The sequence below is a fragment of the Ictalurus punctatus genome, chromosome 2 (genome assembly GCF_001660625.3).
Source record: "Ictalurus punctatus breed USDA103 chromosome 2, Coco_2.0, whole genome shotgun sequence".
Classification (NCBI taxonomy): Eukaryota; Metazoa; Chordata; class Actinopteri; order Siluriformes; family Ictaluridae; genus Ictalurus; species Ictalurus punctatus.
Window position 1 is genome coordinate 25489061 of NC_030417.2, and position 18086 is coordinate 25507146.

Here is an 18086-nt window from a genome sequence, read left to right on the forward strand (position 1 = left end):
GAGTCAATGAATGATTTTTGGACTATTAGCTCACAAGTTCCAAACCCTGCTCTTGGAGAACCCCCTGTCCTGGGTCTTTTAGTGTTTTCCATGCTATAACACACCTAATTCAACTAATCAGCAAATGAACATCACTTCCTGAGTTGCAGTGGGTATGTTGGGAGCAGGGAAAATGCTAAATTGTGCAGGACAAAGGGTACTCCAGGAGCATGATTGGGAACCTGTGTACTAGCCTATTAATCCAGTTGTTCTTGTACTTTCTTTGAACTGTCTTGAATCCTTTTCTTAAAATACTCCCATTTCTCTTTTCACAGGTACCGGCTTCAGACAGTAAGGTCTTTGGCTGGAGTGAGTCTGATGTTACGCTTGCTTTGGGCTTGCCTCAGGTGGGATGATATGTCAGTGAAGCCCTCTGCTGCTGTTGGAACTACACGCACAGGTGAGTTAACCTTATCATCAGTGTTTACTATAACCACAGAAGAACTAAAAAGTACTTCATTACTTTTCTCTTCATCAACAGAAACATCTGACACTGAGATAACGACAACTGAGATTATTAAGCGAAGAGATGTGGGGCCTTATGGTATCCGCTCAGAGTATTGCATCAGGAAAATTATTTGCCCCCTTGGTGTGCCTGAGGCTCCCAAAGGTAAGGCAGCTTCAAAGTAAGATAGAAAATGCGTGCTGTCAATATTCTATTTTATTTATTAAAAAAAAAAAAATTCCTCAATTTGTCATCACTGAAATGCCCTTTTAACTGCTAGTTGTTACTGATGCTTTTCTCTGTTTAAGTTGTAGTGAACACTTGATATACATAGCTTCTTATCTGCCTCCATTCAGAGACCCCCACACCCCAAAGAAAGGGTCTGCGCTCAAGTGCTCTACGACCAAAGAAACCAGAGCCCTCTAAGCAGACAGGGCCTGTTGTGATAGAGAACTGGGTGCCAGAGGAGGAGCTGGAACTGTGGGAGATACGAGCCTTTACTGAAAGGTGATGCTGTCTGCTGACGCTCTGAGAGACTCTACTGATGCATTTGAAGACTTGACTTCTTGTCAAAAATCCTCTTGATGGTTTTATAGATATATTGGGATCTATTTTTTTTAAATAACAGTTTGTGCCACTCTGATGGCTTTTATTTTAATACTGGTTACTTATCACTCTGATTTTTCTACAGGGTTGAGAGGGAAAAGGCACAAGCAACAGACCCAACTAAGGTTAGTGTACAGAAGACCGCTGAGGAGGTCAAGGCCCAGTTGGAAGCTCAACTAAAGCAACAGAGATTGGCAGCCCAGCAGGTGGGAAATTAGACATGTTGATCTATTAAGTAATATTATTTATTTTTTTTAAATGTAAAGATTTTTTTTAAATGAAACATTTTCATAGGGCCCTTGGTTAAAATAGACTTTGCTGTCACATGCTTTGCTATTGTACTATTGTACTGCAATAAAGCGTCTGAGAACAATTCTTCTACCACTTCTTCCACGGCAAAACACAGTTGGCAGCAAAAACTGTAATGTAAAAAAAATAATAATAATAAAGCCAAGAGAAGTACCCCTATTAGCCATTTTTTTGCATATATGCAAAAATATAAAAACACATTTTTGCACATATGTCCTGAACGATGTAAATATCATGTGCAAACCATGATGGTGAAAAATATATTAAAAGCATTTTTACTGGCCAAACTGTGGATGCAACAGACTAGTGAAGTTTTGGGGTGTTGACCATATGAAATAAGATGAGTTATACCTTTTTTTCTTTTTTTTTTCTTTTTTTTTTTGAGTATTGTTCAGGTTCAGTGCACACTTTGGTTTCACTTATCGCCAGTTGGACTGTCTGCTGCTTTAAAACTGTTTATAGGTCCTTTATCTGAAACTGATAAAAATTGCCATTCACAATTCAATCCAATCAAACCTGTGACAGACTAGGTTTTCTGTCATATTATCTATATACAGTGAGGGGAAAAAAGTATTTGATCCCCTGCTGATTTTGTACGTTTGCCCACTGACAAAGAAATGATCAGTCTATAATTTTAATGGTAGATTTATTTGAACAGTGAGAGACAGAATAACAACAAGAAAATCCAGAAAAACGCATGTAAAAAATGTTATAAATTGTTTTGCATTTTAATGAGGGAAATACATATTTGACCCCCTCTCAATCAGAAAGATTTCTGGCTCCCAGGTGTCTTTTATACAGGTAATGAGCTGAGATTAGGAGCACACTCTTAAAGGGAGTGCTCCTAATCTCAGCTTGTTACCTGTATAAAAGACACCTTTCCACAGAAGCAATCAATCAATCAGATTCCAAAATCTCCACCATGGCCAAGACCAAAGAGCTCTCCAAGGATATCAGGAACAAATTTGTAGACCTACACAAGTCTGGAATGGGCTACAAGACCACTGCCAAGCAGCTTGGTGAGAAGGGGACAACAGTTGGTGCGATTATTCGCAAATGGAAGAAGCACAAAAGAACTGTCAATCTCCCTCAGCCTGGGGCTCCATGCAAGATCTCACCTCGTGGAGTTGCAATGATCATGAGAACAGTGAGGAATCAGCCCAGAACTACACGGGAGGATCTTGTCAATGATCTCAAGGCAGCTGGAACCATAGTCACCAAGAAAACAATTGGTAACACACTACACCGTGAAGGACTGAAATCCTGCAGCGCCCGCAAGATCCTGCTCAAGAAAGCACATATACATGCCCGTCTGAAGTTTTCCAATGAACATCTGAATGATTCAGAGGACAACTGGGTGAAAGTGTTGTGGTCAGATGAGACCAAAATGGAGCTCTTTGGCATGAACTCAACTCGCCGTGTTTGGAGGAGGAGGAATGCTGCCTATGACCCCAAGAACACCATCCTCACCGTCAAACATGGAGGTGGAAACATTATGCTTTGGGGGTGTTTTTCTGCTAAGGGGACAGGACAATTTCACCGCATCAAAGGGACGATGGACGGGGCCATGTACCGTCAAATCTTGGGTGAGAACCTCCTTCCCTCAGCCAGGCCATTGAAAATGGGTCGTGGATGGGTATTCCAGCATGACAATGACCCAAAACAAACGGCCAAGGCAAGAAAGGAGTGGCTCAAGAAGAAGCATATTAAGGTCCTGGAGTGGCCTAGCCAGTCTCCAGACCTTAATCCCATAGAAAATCTGTGGAGGGAGCTGAAGGTTCGAGTTGCCAGACGTCAGCCTCGAAACCTTAATGACTTTGAGAAGATCTGCAAAGAGGAGTGGGACAAAATCCCTCCTGAGATGTGTGCAACCCTGGTGGCCAACTACAAGAAATGTCTGACCTCTGTGATTGCCAACAAGGGTTTTGCCACCAAGTACTAAGTCATTTTTTGCAGAGGGGTCAAATAATTATTTCCCCTCATTAAAATGCAAATCAATTGATAACATTTTTGACATGCGTTTTTCTGGATTTTCTTGTTGTTATTCTGTCTCTCACTGTTCAAATAAATCTACCATTAAAATTATAGACTGATCATTTCTTTGTCAGTGGGCAAACATACAAAATCAGCAGGGGATCAAATACTTTTTTCCCTCACTGTATTGCTGATGGAGTTGAGTGGCTAAATGACAGTAACCCGGCTGTGATGTTTTGTCGGGGTTTCTCAACAAGCTTTTGGATGATCACATTGTAGAAACGTTTGGAGCAGCAAAAAACTGGAGGAACCACAACCCAATCCAACGTGAGCAGCACACCTACCAGCACTGCATCGTCCACCCAGAAGGTGGTGGTAGGTTCTCTGACCAGTCCAGTCACCCCTGCGACAAAAGTGGTACTTGCCACCAAGTTAGGTACTCCGGTGCAATTTCAGCAGGGCAAGAACTTCCAGCAGTCCTTTGCCTCCTGGGTCAAGCAGGGCCAAAGCAATACAGGTCAGTGATTATGGAGTTAAAGGGGAAAAGTGGTCATGCGTCCATTATTAAGCTTCTGTTAATTGATAGTTGAACACAGACATCGATGTTTGCTTGTTTGGCAGGTCACACATTGATTGAACCTTTTTATTTAGGTTTTTGGTGAGGGTTTTTTTTTTTATTCCGCATACTGAGAATTTATGTGATTTGGATTTATCTATTTTTTTCTGTCCATTTTGTTTTGTATTTAAATGCATGGATGCTGTCAAAACCGTTTGAAATGGTAGAATGCATATGTTCTAAATCAGTGGTGCCCACTTATCCAGTATCGGTATACATGGAGAATGAGCTAAAATAATTGCTTGAGAAAATGGAAAACAAAAATATCCTTTTACCTAGCCAAAATAAACTTCAAACATTCTAATGAGTTATGATGGATGTTGTGTTAAATTTAATGATTGGATGGTTGTGGGCACCACTGCCACACACCAATTTAGCTGTGGCTGTTTTATGGAGGTGACCATTGGTCATGTGTCTTACAGCCTCCACTACTTCCGTTACCACAGTGGTGGCGAGTAGCGTCAGCACATCTGGGCAAACGTTCCAGATCGCTGCTGCGTCAGGCTTGATGACTGGCAATGTCATCACCGCCAAACTGCCTCTTCCGGCCAACAGCAAGATAGTCACAGTGAACGTGCCAACCACGCAAGGAGGTAGGGCAGGCCTCTGCCCATACCGGCATGCTTTCTTTAATTAGGCCTGCCCGCACACAAACACAGCCATTTAAGCAGCTCATGTCAACCAAATGATGATGCGGCAGGGGGTTTGGTCATTGTTTTTAGGCATCAGTTTAACCAAAGATCTGTTTTGCAAAAGTACTGCATGGTATTGTGATAAATTGGGAAAAATTAGCAAGACTTTCTGTAATAAATGCGAATTCGGTAGTGCCTTGTAGAAGTCTGGCTGTTGGATTGTAATGTCGCTCAGATCGTAACTTTTTGTTTGCGTACTTTTGTGAAAATAGAACCTGTTGACTAAAAATAGTAATTTGCCAAGTTCTTATTGTCATTTTTGAAGGGGGAAAGATGATGCCATATTGTCAAAGTGTAAAACATATCCACTGAGTTTTATTTGAATTCTGGGCACATTTTTTTGCAGGTGTTGTCCAGGTGCAGCAGAAGGTTGTGGGCATCATTCCATCCAGTACAACAGCCACGGCTCAATCATACACCTCATTCCAGCCTCGTTTGGGCAGTGTCAACATCCGACCCAACACCAGCACCTCCACACAGCAGGTGTGCTCTACTTTATGCATTCCCCTGGATATGTTGTTAAAACCCCACTGTATTTTCCACAATGCTCATGAAATTATTTAGTAATTAGCAAAATAATCACTGTTGCTTATAAAAGACATGTTGGCCTATGTTACTTACGATGAGTGAAGAGGATGAAATTCTAAGAACTGTGAATTGTTTTTTTTTTCTTCTTCTTCTTTTTCCCCCCTTTCTATAGGGCACCACTACTGGAACCCCTCTCCGGCCTGGGATGACGGTGGTCCGTTCGCCCCTCCAACAGGCCACTACTTTGGGCAAGACCATCATACGCGCACCCCTGATGGTTCAACAAGGTATTATTCATTGTCCACATTGTCCACTGAATAGTTGCATGGTACACCCATCAAGTTGCATGATCTATTGGCATTGTGAGCCCTGTGTGTTGCTGTTGTGCTGATTTTGCTAGTGTTTTCTAATTGTCTCGCAGGTCAGGGTCAGCAGGTGGTAACTCAGATCATCCGAGGAACGCCTGTATCAAAGGCTGTGAGCAGCGGTACCCCAACGCAGGTGGTGGGTTCTCCTCCGCGACCCTCCACTCCTGGACAGCCCCAGACTCCACAGACCCCCAGCAGCACCCGACCACAGCAAGGCCAAGTTAAACTCACCCTGGCTCAGCTAACGCAGCTCACACAAGGAGCACAGGTTTGTACATATTTGTGTGCTTATCCTTGTTTTTCTTCATTTATTTCACTTCATGGCATACTTTCGCTTTTACCTATGTCACTTTCCAATTCTGCAAGTTAGAATTTTACAGTTAAATTAAACTAAGACCAGTACCTATTAGGTACATATTCTATCTCTGTTCTTTTTTTTGTTTTGTTCTGTTTTGTGTTATTTTGTTATGTCTGTCAACTTAAAGACATGAAATTTCATGAAATGTAACAAAAATATGATGTATCCTATTTCGATCACTTCTGTCTCAAGCTCCATTATTTTATTTTGGCATTAACTTGTCCTGGGAGCAGGGCTGTGAAAACACACATATGAATACTTCTATCTTAAAAAAAAAAAAAAATACACTTGTGAATCCCACATTAGTGAGACAACACTGAAAATCAGGCCTTGCAAATATAGTTTTAGAGGGTAGGTAGTGATGGCCTGTTTACTGGTAGGCTATAAATGAGAAACCGAAAAAATCCTGTTTCTACCGCAGTAGTGAAAAACAAAATAACTGAAAAAAGGCAACTGATATATTTGTTACATAATACATAACTCATTACAAAAGTGTGGTTTTGTTGCTGTGGCTTTATAATTTTTAAAAAAATTAATATTCATTCATATCATTGTTTTGCTTTTGTAGTTTTCCCGAATGCAGTGCACTTAAAGTAGCTTGCCTCGCCATAGAGTGTCAAGTAAAACTCCTTCAAACATATTAAACATCAACCAATCTTCACCACTGAATAATTTAAGAAAACATTATGTTAACTTTATTGTTCATGTCAAGGTGTAAATTTAACACTACTGGTGACTCCTTTATTTCACATTTCCTATGACTCATTCAATCAACTCAAAAGGTGTTTGAACACAGGGGCATGACAACAGTTTAAAAAAAAAAAAAAAAGTAACTGAGTTTTTGCTGTGCTTTATATATTTGCCATGAGTACATTTTTCATTTAAAACTGTACCCTTTGTATCAGATGCATTCAATTTCTGCTAATAATAAGGTACCATCTTTGGTCAGACCTTCTAAAAAACTATTCGACTACCCAATGTCCCTTTTTTGTTTCTTTGTGAAGTAACATAGCAAACATATTTGATGATTAACTCAGCTGAACTGTCTTTTCCTACGTCTCTATGAAGGGTGGGAATCCAGGTTTGACTGTGGTGATCCAGGGTCAGGGGCAGACCACAGGGCAGCTGCAGGTCATCCCACAGGGTGTAACGGTGATCCCATGTCCTGGTCAGCAGCTCATGCAGGCAGCTATGCCAAATGGCCAGGTCCAGCGCTTCCTCTTCACTCCTATGCCACCAGCACCAGCTACTCCAGCTCCTACTGTATCCGCACCCAGCACCTCAGCAACTCCCGCTAGCAGCAGCCCAGCTACCACCACCACCGCCGCGGTACCTACAATGCCAACGCGGCCAGGTAAGATATGCGATACGTCTATGAAGGTGGTTGTTCTTTTATATTATAGGAATTGAATTGAGAGAGATTGTGCTTTATTGATTGCTGAGGGAAATTGTTTTAAGGCCAGGTCAAGATAAATAAAGAATAACAGCTTGGTTATATAAAAGACCGATAGTGTGTTTGTGTCTGATTCTTCTCCAGCAATACAACCTGCAGCCCAGTTCTCACCAATCACCCAACCCTCCAGCCTTCCCTCATCTCCACCCTCTCTTTCTAAACCCCAACCTACGTTACAGCCAGCCAGCACATCTCAAACAACATCTGCTCCAGTTCCTACTCTCCAAACTCAGTTTTCTTCAGCACAGGCCCTGCTGCAACCACAATCCCAAATCCAACCCCAAACTCAGTCACAACCACAAAGCCAGTCCCAAGCCCAACTACATCAAACCCAGCCACAAGCCAAAACCCAACCACAACTTCAAAGCCAGCTCCAGCAACAACCGCAAATCCAGACTCAACCTCAACTTCAAGCCCAGTTGCAGTACCAAGTTCCATCACAACCCCAATCACAGCTCCAAATCCAGTCTCAACAGCAGCTCCAACCACAACCTCCACAGCAAGCAAAGCTCCAACCCCTGCAGCAGCTTCAACCTCAGCAGCTGACTCAAGCACAGCCACAATTTCAGACCCAACAGCAACTCCAATCCCAACTCCAACAGCAGCCCCAACCCCAGGTACAACTTCAGCCTCAACAGCAGCCCCATCCCCAGGCACAACTTCAGCCTCAGCAGCAGCTCCTGCCTCAAAAGCAGCTCCAACCCCAGATACAACTTCAGCCTCAACAGCAGCCCCATCCCCAGGCACAGCTTCAGCCTCAACAGCAGGCACAGCTTCAGCCTCAACAGCAGGCACAGCTTCTGCCCCAACCCCAGGCACAACTTCAGCCTCAACAGCAGCCCCAACCCCAGGCACAACTTCAGCCTCAACAGCAGCCCCAACCCCAGGCACAACTTCAGCCTCAACAGCAGCCCCAACCCCAGGAACAACTTCAGCCTCAAGAGCAGCCACAACCCCAGGCACTTCATCTTCAAAAGCAAACCCAACCCCAGCTGCTACTGCAGTCTCAACAGCAACTCCAGCCTCAACAGCAATCCCAGCTCCATCTTCAGCCTCAACAGCAATCCCAGCTCCATCTTCAGCCTCAACAGCAGCTCCAGCCACCGCTTCAGTCCCAACAGCAGCTCCAGCCACCGCTTCAGTCCCAACAGCAGCTCCAGCCACCGCTTCAGTCCCAACAGCAGCTCCAGCCACCGCTTCAGTCCCAACAGCAGCTCCAGCCACCGCTTCAGTCCCAACAGCAGCTCCAGCCACCGCTTCAGTCCCAACAGCAGCTCCAGCCACCGCTTCAGTCCCAACAGCAGCTCCAGCCACCGCTTCAGCCCCAACAGCAGCTCCAGCCACCGCTTCAGCCCCAACAGCAGCTCCAGCCACCGCTTCAGCCCCAACAGCAGCTCCAGCCACAGCTTCAGCCCCAACAGCAGCTCCAGCCACCGCTTCAGTCCCAACAGCAGCTCCAGCCACCGCTTCAGTCCCAACAGCAGCTCCAGCCACCGCTTCAGTCCCAACAGCAGCTCCAGCCACCGCTTCAGTCCCAACAGCAGCTCCAGCCACCGCTTCAGTCCCAACAGCAGCTCCAGCCACCGCTTCAGTCCCAACAGCAGCTCCAGCCACCGCTTCAGTCCCAACAGCAGCTCCAGCCACCGCTTCAGTCCCAACAGCAGCTCCAGCCACCGCTTCAGTCCCAACAGCAGCTCCAGCCACCGCTTCAGTCCCAACAGCCGCTCCAGCCACCGCTTCAGTCCCAACAGCCGCTCCAGCCACAGCCTCAGTCCCAACCGAAACCCCAACTCCATCCTCAGCTGCAACATCAGATTCAACAGCCACAACTCCTGCCTCAACAGCCTTCTCGTGTCCAACCCCAGCCACAACTACAGCCCCAAACTCAATCTCATATGCCTACTCAAACCCCAGTCCAGCCCACTTCCCCCTTACCTGTTTCTCCTGTAGCCCAAGTGACTCCCCCCCCAACACAGGTAGCCTCCATTGCTGTAGCCCCACAGGTAACCCAGACCACGGTAACTCAGGTTCGGCCTCAGATCCAGCTCCCTGCCCAGCTTCTTAATGTTCCAGGGATCCAGCAGCAAGTTCTGTCCCACATCCAGAACCAAGTGGCACAGCTCCAGGCCCAGGCCCAGCATGGTACCCTTCCCCAGCAGATCAAACTGCAGCTGCCTATCCAGATCCAGCAGCAGGGTGGAGGCCAAGTGCAGACGCATCAGATCCAGAATGTGGTGACTATTCAGACAGCCAGTGTCCAGGAGCAACTCCAGCGCATCCAGCAGCTGCGAGATCAGCAGCAGCAGAAGAAGAAGCAGCAAGAGGCTAAGAGGGAGCAGGCTCAACAGGCTGCCAGTCAGAGTGAGCTGCTGCAGAAGCAGGTACAGAATTTGTAGATGCTCTTAACCACAATGACTAAAATGACTAAACTGCAACCTGAAAAACTGGATGATTTTAAAAAGGTTATTTGATAATAAAGTGTAAATGAATTTTGGGCAGAGAAACATTTTATGGTGCCTTAAAATGTAAGGTATTTTGCAAGGACATTTTATGTTAAGTTAGAAGACTTTTGCCGATGATTTCACTTTAGTTTCTGGTGCTGTTTAGGTGGTCATGAAACAGAATGCAGTCATAGAGCACTTAAAGCAGAAGAAAGCCATGACGCCTGCAGAGAGGGAGGAGAATCAGAGGTAAAAAAAAATAATTATACTACACTTGCATCCATATTCTGATCCAACCCTTTTGATCTGTTATGTACCTTCCCCATGTTGGGTGCATGTTTTCTGTGCAGGATGATTGTGTGTAACCAGGTGATGAAGTTCATACTGGATAAGATCGACAAAGATGAAAAGCAGGCAGCCAAAAAGCGGAAGCGGGAGGAGTCGGTGGAGCAGAAACGCAGCAAACAGAACGCCAGCAAGCTTTCGGCTCTGCTCTTTAAACACAAAGAGCAGCTGAAAGCGGAGATCCTGAAGAAGAGAGCACTGCTAGATAAGGAGTTACAGGTGGAGGTGCAGGTAAGAGCATTACAGTTTTCCTAACATTAGTTAAGCATCTGTATGCGCAGTTCACGTAAAAGGGGTATAATCTTATTAGAAAAGTGAAATGTAGTACAAAAATTAGGTAATTATCCTTAGTTAACTGATGCAGTAGAAAGTGAACAGTTGGAAGCTATTTAATCAGTCAGTGCTCCAGTATTTAGGACTTTTTTCTTTTCTGCTCTTTTCCTGTTTCCCCATTGTTCATAGGAGGAGCTGAGGAAAGATCTGAGCAAGCTGAGGAGAGAGAAGGAGAAAGCCCAGGTGGCAGCATCTCAAGCAGCTGCCACAGCCATTAGTGTTCAGGCAGCCTCACTCTCCACACACTTCTCCACGGTCACTTCGCCACCCTCCAGTCATAAACGCAAACGAGACGAGGAACGCGATGCAGCCTTGTCTAAGAGCAAGAAGAAGAAGATGATCTCCACCTCATCGAAGGACAGCAAGAGAGACACAAAACTGTACTGTGTATGCAAAACACCCTACGACGAATCCAAGTAAGGATTTATAAAACCTCACAATGTCAAAGCATTTGTCAAATTTGAAGTTGTTCTAAAATTGATCAGCTTTGCCTGGCATGAGGTGATGTATTCTTGAAAATGGAAATTGTAGCTCATAATTAATTAAAGCAAGTAGAACCTGGTTATAAATTAGGCAATTATGATAAGTGTACCTAAAGAAAAAAAAAAAAAAAAAAAAGTATTTTCCAAATTTTCAGTTATCATAACTACAGTTAGGTCCATATATATTTGGACATGGTCAAGTGAATATTTTGGCTGTTTACCAAAACATATTAAAGTTACATTTAAATAATGAATATATGTCTTTAAAATGCAGTCTCTCATCTTTAATTTAAATGTATTCACATCCACATTGGAGGAAGGGTTTAGGATTTTCAGCTCTTTAATATGTCCTCTACTTCAAGAGACCAAAAGTATTTGGACATTTGACTCAAAAGCTGTTTCATGAACAAGTGTGTGCTATTCCTTCATTATTTCTTCATTAGTTATTCAGGTAAAAAGTCTGGAGTTGATTCCATGTGTGGCATTCGGATTTGGAAGCTGTTGCTGTGAACCCACAGCATGCGGTCAAAGGAGCGGTCAAAGGAGCTCTCAATGCAAGTGAAACAGGCATCCTTAGGCTGCAAAAAAATTTTAAAAATCCATCAGAGAGCTAGTAGGAACTTTAGGAGTGGCCAAATCAACAGTTTGGTATATTCTGTGAAAAAAAGAACACACTGGTGAGCTCTGCAACACAAAAAGGCCTGGACGTCCACGAAAGAAAACCATGGTGGATGAGCGTAGGATCCTTTCCATGGTAAAGAAAAACCCCTTCACAACATCCAGCCAAGTATAGAACACTCTCCAGGAGGTAGGCATATCATGATCCAAGTCTACCATAAAGAGAAGACTTCACGAGAGCAAATACAAAGGGTTCACCACAAGGTGCAAACCATTCATAAGCCTCAAGAATAGAAAGGCCAGATTAGACTTTGGAAAAAAAACATCTGAAAAAGCCAGCCCAGTTCTGGAAAAGCATTCTTTGAAGAGATTATAGGATAAACCTGTACCAAAATGATGGGAAGAATAAAATATGAAGAATGCTTGGAACGGCTCATGAACCGAAGAATACCACATCATCTGAAAAACACTGTGGAGGAAGTGTGATTGCATGGGCATGCATGGCTTCCAATGGCACTTGGTCACTAGTGTTTATTAATGATATGACAGAAGATAGAAGCAATCAGATGAATTCTGACGTATATAAGAATATATTATACTGCTCAGATTCAACCAAATTTAGTCAAGTTAATTGGATAGCGCTTCGCTTTACTGATGGACAATGACCCAAAACATACTGTGAAAGCAACCCAGGCATTTTTTACAGCAACGAAGTGGAATATTCTACAAGGGCCAAGTCAAGTCACCTGATCTCAACCCGATCAAGCACGCATATCACTTGTTCAAGATAAAACTTAAAGCAGAAAGACCCGTGAACCTACAACAACTGTAGACAGTTGCAGTAAAGGCCTGGCAAAGCATCACAAAGGAGGAAACCCAATGTTTGGTGATGCCCATGGGTTCCAGACTTCAAGCAGTCATTGCCTACAAAGGATTCTCGACAAAGTATTAAAAATTAACATGTTCTTTGATTATGTTCATCTATCTAATTACATTTGAGCCCCTGGAATAAGGGAACTGTGTATAAAAATGATTGCAATTCCTAAACGTTTCATATATTTTTGTTCAACCCCTTGAATTAAAGCTGAGAGTCTGCAGTTCAATTGCATCTCATTTGTTTCATTTCAAATCTATCGTGGTGGTGTCCAGAGTCAAAATAATGAAAATATTGTTCCTGTCCAAATATTTACGGACCTAACTGTATATGATTTAACAAAAACGTAATGGTTTTGTCATTTTCATTACAGGTTTTATATTGGCTGTGATCTCTGTTCAAACTGGTACCATGGTGAGTGTGTGGGCATTACAGAGAAGGAGGCCAAGAAGATGGATGATTACATCTGTATGGAATGTAAAAGAGCACAGGAAGGCAGCTCAGAGGAGCTCTACTGCATCTGCAGAACACCATACGATGAGTCCCAGTATGTGATTTTGAATTTTTTATGTTCTTTGTCTATTTCTTTTATAATTTTATTATGGCTAATGATGAAGTAAATTGTCAAATAAATCAGCTTTCTTTGTTCAGTGTACTTTTTGTACATTTTGAATATTGGTTAAAGAAAAAAGATATACAGCTCCAGCTGAAGATTGGACTTGGACTAGTTTTTTTTGTTTGTTTGTTTTGCTTTTTGATTATTTTTTGAGGCTGATAGAAGCGTCTGATTTTGTGTTTAGGTTCTACATTGGCTGTGACCGCTGCCAGAACTGGTACCATGGACGCTGTGTGGGCATTCTGCAGAGTGAGGCGACTCACATTGACGAATATGTGTGCCCTCAGTGCCAGTCTACGGAGGAGGCCATGACCGTCCTGTCCCCGCTCACAGATAAGGATTATGAGGGTTTGAAGCGAATCCTCCGCTCCTTACAGGTGATTATGGCCAGTCGGAATAAATTAAGGCTGGGTTTTTATTTATTTTATTTATTTATTTATTTTTATTTACATTATGTGCAGTGCCCTCTACTAATACTGGTACCCTTTGTAAATATGAGCAAAGAAGGCTGTGAAAAATTGTCTTTAACCTTTTGATCTTTTATTAAAAAATTCTCTGCTCTCATGGATGTCAAAAAATTGCAAACAAAACGTGTGTGTGTGTATGTATGTATATATGTATGTATATATATATATATATATATATATATATATATATATATATATATATATATATATATATATATATATATATATAAAATCTTTGTTAAATATATGTGTCTCCAAAACTACAATCCGAAGTCACCTACATCACCACAAGTTGGTTGGAAGGGTTTCAAGAAAAAAGCCTGTACTCTCATCCAAAAATAAACTCAAGCATCTTCAGTTTGCCAGACACGACTGGAACATCAAATGGGATCGGGTTCTATGGTCAGATGAAACCAAAATCGAGCTTTTTGGCAATAAACACCAGAGGTGGTTTTGGCGCACACAGAGAGGTAGCCACATGGAAAAGTACCTCATGCCCACAGTTAAATATGGTGGTGCCTCTTTAATGTTTTGGAACTGTTTTTCTGCCAGATGACCTGGACATTTTGTTAGGATACATGGCATCATGGACTCTATCAAATATCAACAGATATTAAATGAAAACTTGACTGCCTCTGCCAGAAAGCTTAAAATGGGCTGTGGTTGGTTCCATCAGGACAACGATCCAAAACATACATCAAAATCAACACAAAAATAGTTTCCTGACCACAAAATCAAGGTCCCGCCATGGCCATCCCAGTCCCCTGACTAGAAACCCATAGAAAACCTGTGGGGTGAAATGAAGAGGAGAGTCCACCAGCGTGGGCCTCAAAATCTGAAGGATCTGGAGTATTGACTAAAAGGGTACCAAGATTTGTTGCACACCTATATTTAACAATGTTTTTATTTTTTTATTTTATTTATTTATTTTTTTGTATAAGCCTGTGTTTTGTTTGCAGTTGTTTGATATCTATGAGAGCACAATTTTTTTTTCTTTCTTTTTTTTAACAAAAGATCAAAAGGTTAAACAATTAAGAATTTTTCAGAGCCTTCTTTGCTCATATTTACCAAGTGTGTCAATATTAGTGGAGGGCAGTGTTAAGTACTGTGGTCGAAATGTTAAGTCACTGTGTAATCATCCTATCTGACCCTCAGACCCACAAAATGGCATGGCCGTTTCTGGAACCAGTGGACCCTAATGATGCTCCAGATTACTATGGGGTCATAAAGGAACCAATGGGTAAGAGCATTTCTGATTATTTTAATAATTTGTTTTAAACTTGAAATTTACCGAGTTTGTATCTTGTGGCAAACCCTGTGAGGTTACGCTGCTGCATTTTCTCTTTAAAGCCTATGGCAACATGGTTTCAAATGTTTAAAAAAAAAAAAAGAAATTAACACCAAAAACTAAAAACTGCTAGTGCTAGAAAAGCATGTACAGGAGCATCACTTCTAACAGCATAGCACTGTAGCGTGGGGTTTCATATAATGTCTTAAAATGAGCTTTGCCATCCTCACATTTAACTGCCAGTGAAGCTCAACAAGATTAATTTGTCATTCAGTTGTATTTTTCCCCAATTATAATGTTAAAACATAAAAGAAGAATGGCATTGGCCGAAACTGTATTTTGGGATTTTTGGTGTCTTCATCCATCCATAAGTATAATAAAAAAATATTTTCCAGTGAGATATATATATATATATATAATCCTTTTAATCCTTTTTTGTTAACTCCCTTCATTTAAAGCTTTCAATGGTGTAATGGCGCATCATTTCAGGGCAAGCAGCACTGCAAAGATAAATAAACAAATTAGACGACGCCGAAACTCCTGCTTCACTTCTGCAGCGTCCGGTGTAAAATTTTAGCAGTGCAGAGATTACAGACTGCAGTTTTGTTCTCATTCCACACAAGAGACATCATCTTTACACACAGCACGAATTCTATGTGTTTTCCCGCCCTCTTTTGATTGACAGGATATAATCGGCCCTGATCATCGAATGTTTCTAAACTATCGGCCGATGGCCCATAGCGTGAAAAATTGCCTTTGTCGGCCATTACGGATTATCGGCCAACACATCGGTGCGCCTCTAGTGCTAGGTGCAGATCATGATTACAGAGTTGTGCAGCCATTCTCCCAGTTCTCATTTCCATTGACTACTTACTCAGTAAAACAGTGTATTTAAAATGACTGAATTTTAACTAGCTGCTCTCATGTACAAAGAAGCAAAGTGAGCAGGAAAGACATCAGTTCAGTTACTGTGGTTGGGGTAAAAGGGGAGCTGATATAAGCAGGTAGCTCATCCTAGTTTTATTATTGTACATGGACTAATGGTGCAAGTTACTTATCTGTACTGTGCTGTACGCACTGTACTTATCAACGATGTAAAATCTTATGTTTCTTGTTCTCGCCTGTAGATCTTTCCACAATGGAACAGAGGGTACAGAAACGATTTTACAGCAAGCTAACGGAATTCGTAGCGGACATGACCAAAATTTTTGACAACTGCCGCTACTACAACCCCAGCGACTCACCTTTTTACCAGTGTGCCGAGTTTTTGGAATCGTTCTTTGTACAGAAGCTCAAAGCTTTCAAAGCAAGCAGGTGAGAATGGCTTCTGGGGAAACAGAAGTCTAACCCTTTTTATTTGTACTTATATTTCTACTTAAGTTTTTCTTCTTCTCTCTCTCTTAGATCTCACTTGTGTGTGTGTGTGTGTGTGTGTCTGTGTGTGTTGGGTTTTGAGTGGTGATAAAGTCCCCATGAAATCAAAACTGGTGTTTTAAAGTCTCTCGGCACTGAAGACAAAAATAAGCCAATTTATTTGTTAATTAAAGGGGGTCCTGGCTTCAAAAAAAAAGTTGAGAATCCCTGGTCTCAGATACTGAGCACTATACTCCTGGCCTCTAATATAGCTGGTATGATAAGCCGCTGTTGAGTCTGTTTAAATTTTTGGGAGGTGCAGTGTTTGCTCAAATGCTACACTCCCTCCCCAACTTCCTGTTTCAAAAGGAAATGCGCCAACATACAGAATCGAATCACAGCTCTCATACCAATTTAATGGGCACTTTAAAACCAGGCTTATTTCTCATATGTGGTCTGAAACGTCACGTTCATTTGTGGGCTAACGTGAATCCATCTGCTTACATCGTGTGTCTATTAAAATTGTCCCATGTGCTTTTCCTCCATCTCAGTGTTGTGCATGTCATTCACGCCACTCATTCTTCTCTTGCAGATTGATGTCTTGAGTCTGACGTATAGCTGGAATCTATGCTGAAGGGGTGGAGTTTCTCTTTTTTATAGATACTTGGAACTTGCTCTTTTATGAGCAGCTGAAACTCCACACGATTTTTTTTTTTTTTACGATTTAAGTTAATTCAGTAATGTTTTTTTCATCAACAGGGAGGGAAACCTCCCATTAAAACCAAAAGTGTCCCGAGCATGGCTTCATTGACAATCACAGAATGGCAGCCATGTTGTTAAACGATGAACACAAGAGATATGTCTTAAGTGCATACACGGTTATTTTAAACCCTCTTGTTAATAATGATCACGTATTAGTAAGTATGATATTTTATTTGTATATGCCTAACAACAATGCCTTGTTTTCCTCCAATGTGTTTACTTTGGCACTGGTCAAATATTTTGTATATTTTATTGTAAGATGGATTTGGATTAGTCTCTTTATGCAGCCTTTTCTGGTTCATCCACTTGTCCTGGATTAATGTGTTTATCATGTGTTCTCAAAGGTGAACAAATCTTTGCTCATCATTCATCTGCAATATTTTGTCAGCCTAACATTAATAAAAAAGTTTGTATTTAAGATGTGTCTTTTGGGCAGATTCTGGTTTTAAATCCTTTTGTGAAGGATTTTGTTATTAAAAAAAAAAGGTGATACTGAATTGGAGAATTGAATATTTTGTGTAATGTTGCTATACAGACATAACCATGACATTTCATTTCGTTTTGACTTAAAAAAAAAAAAAAAAACCTTTTTTTTTTTTTTTACTTTTTTTTTTTTTTTTTTTTTTTTTTTTTTTTATAAACGGAATGGAAATTCAGAAAAGATTTGGTTCTAGAAATACTGCAAAATGACAGAAGGGCTTTCCTTGGAGATTTATGCCAACATGGCTGCCATGTCCCTCCCATATCATCACCCTCCGGGCATTGCATATGCGTCCTTTAGCTGTCTGTCTCATTTCATTTAGTTCGTCTTGTTTTTTTTTTTCCCCTCGTGTCATGTCCGCTGTTCAATAAAAAACATCAAACAGCTTCACTTCAGTTTGCTCTCTTTTGTATTCTGTAGGTCTCATAACAACAAACTACAGTCTTCAGCTTCGTAGAATACAACCACACGTGGTGCTAACGCACGTCTCTAAAGGATATGTTTGGGGGGAGGGGGGAACTCTGGACAGTCGATCCAAGGGAACCAGGCATCTTCTATGTCAGAGATGCCCTACACATTCTCCATTTTCTTTCTCACTCAACCCAAACTGATGGTTCTTGTCCAGTCGACCAGCAACG

At 41.9% G+C, this 18086-nt stretch overlaps 1 protein-coding gene across 4 annotated transcripts in view; it reads left to right on the forward strand.

Moving 5' to 3' along the window:
* Positions 1-18086, forward strand: part of bptf (bromodomain PHD finger transcription factor) — a 39178-nt gene that overhangs the window by 20577 nt on the left and 515 nt on the right. For 2 of the 4 annotated variants that reach the window (XM_053674362.1, XM_053674374.1), the window contains 19 exons: positions 315-439; positions 521-649; positions 841-991; positions 1176-1296; positions 3653-3890; positions 4412-4582; positions 5028-5164; positions 5382-5496; positions 5631-5845; positions 7004-7289; positions 7473-9769; positions 9996-10078; positions 10180-10405; positions 10637-10923; positions 12855-13028; positions 13282-13474; positions 14720-14804; positions 15980-16166; positions 17869-18086. The exon at positions 17869-18086 is cut by the window's right edge and continues 515 nt beyond it. In XM_053674362.1, the coding sequence (XP_053530337.1) occupies positions 315-439; positions 521-649; positions 841-991; positions 1176-1296; positions 3653-3890; positions 4412-4582; positions 5028-5164; positions 5382-5496; positions 5631-5845; positions 7004-7289; positions 7473-9769; positions 9996-10078; positions 10180-10405; positions 10637-10923; positions 12855-13028; positions 13282-13474; positions 14720-14804; positions 15980-16166; positions 17869-17905 (5257 nt within the window). In that variant the 3' untranslated portion in view covers positions 17906-18086. Of the gene's footprint in view, positions 1-314; positions 440-520; positions 650-840; positions 992-1175; positions 1297-3652; positions 3891-4411; positions 4583-5027; positions 5165-5381; positions 5497-5630; positions 5846-7003; positions 7290-7472; positions 9770-9995; positions 10079-10179; positions 10406-10636; positions 10924-12854; positions 13029-13281; positions 13475-14719; positions 14805-15979; positions 16167-16797 lie in introns of all 4 variants that reach the window. The other 2 variants (XM_053674365.1, XM_053674383.1) reach the window with 2 other exon arrangements.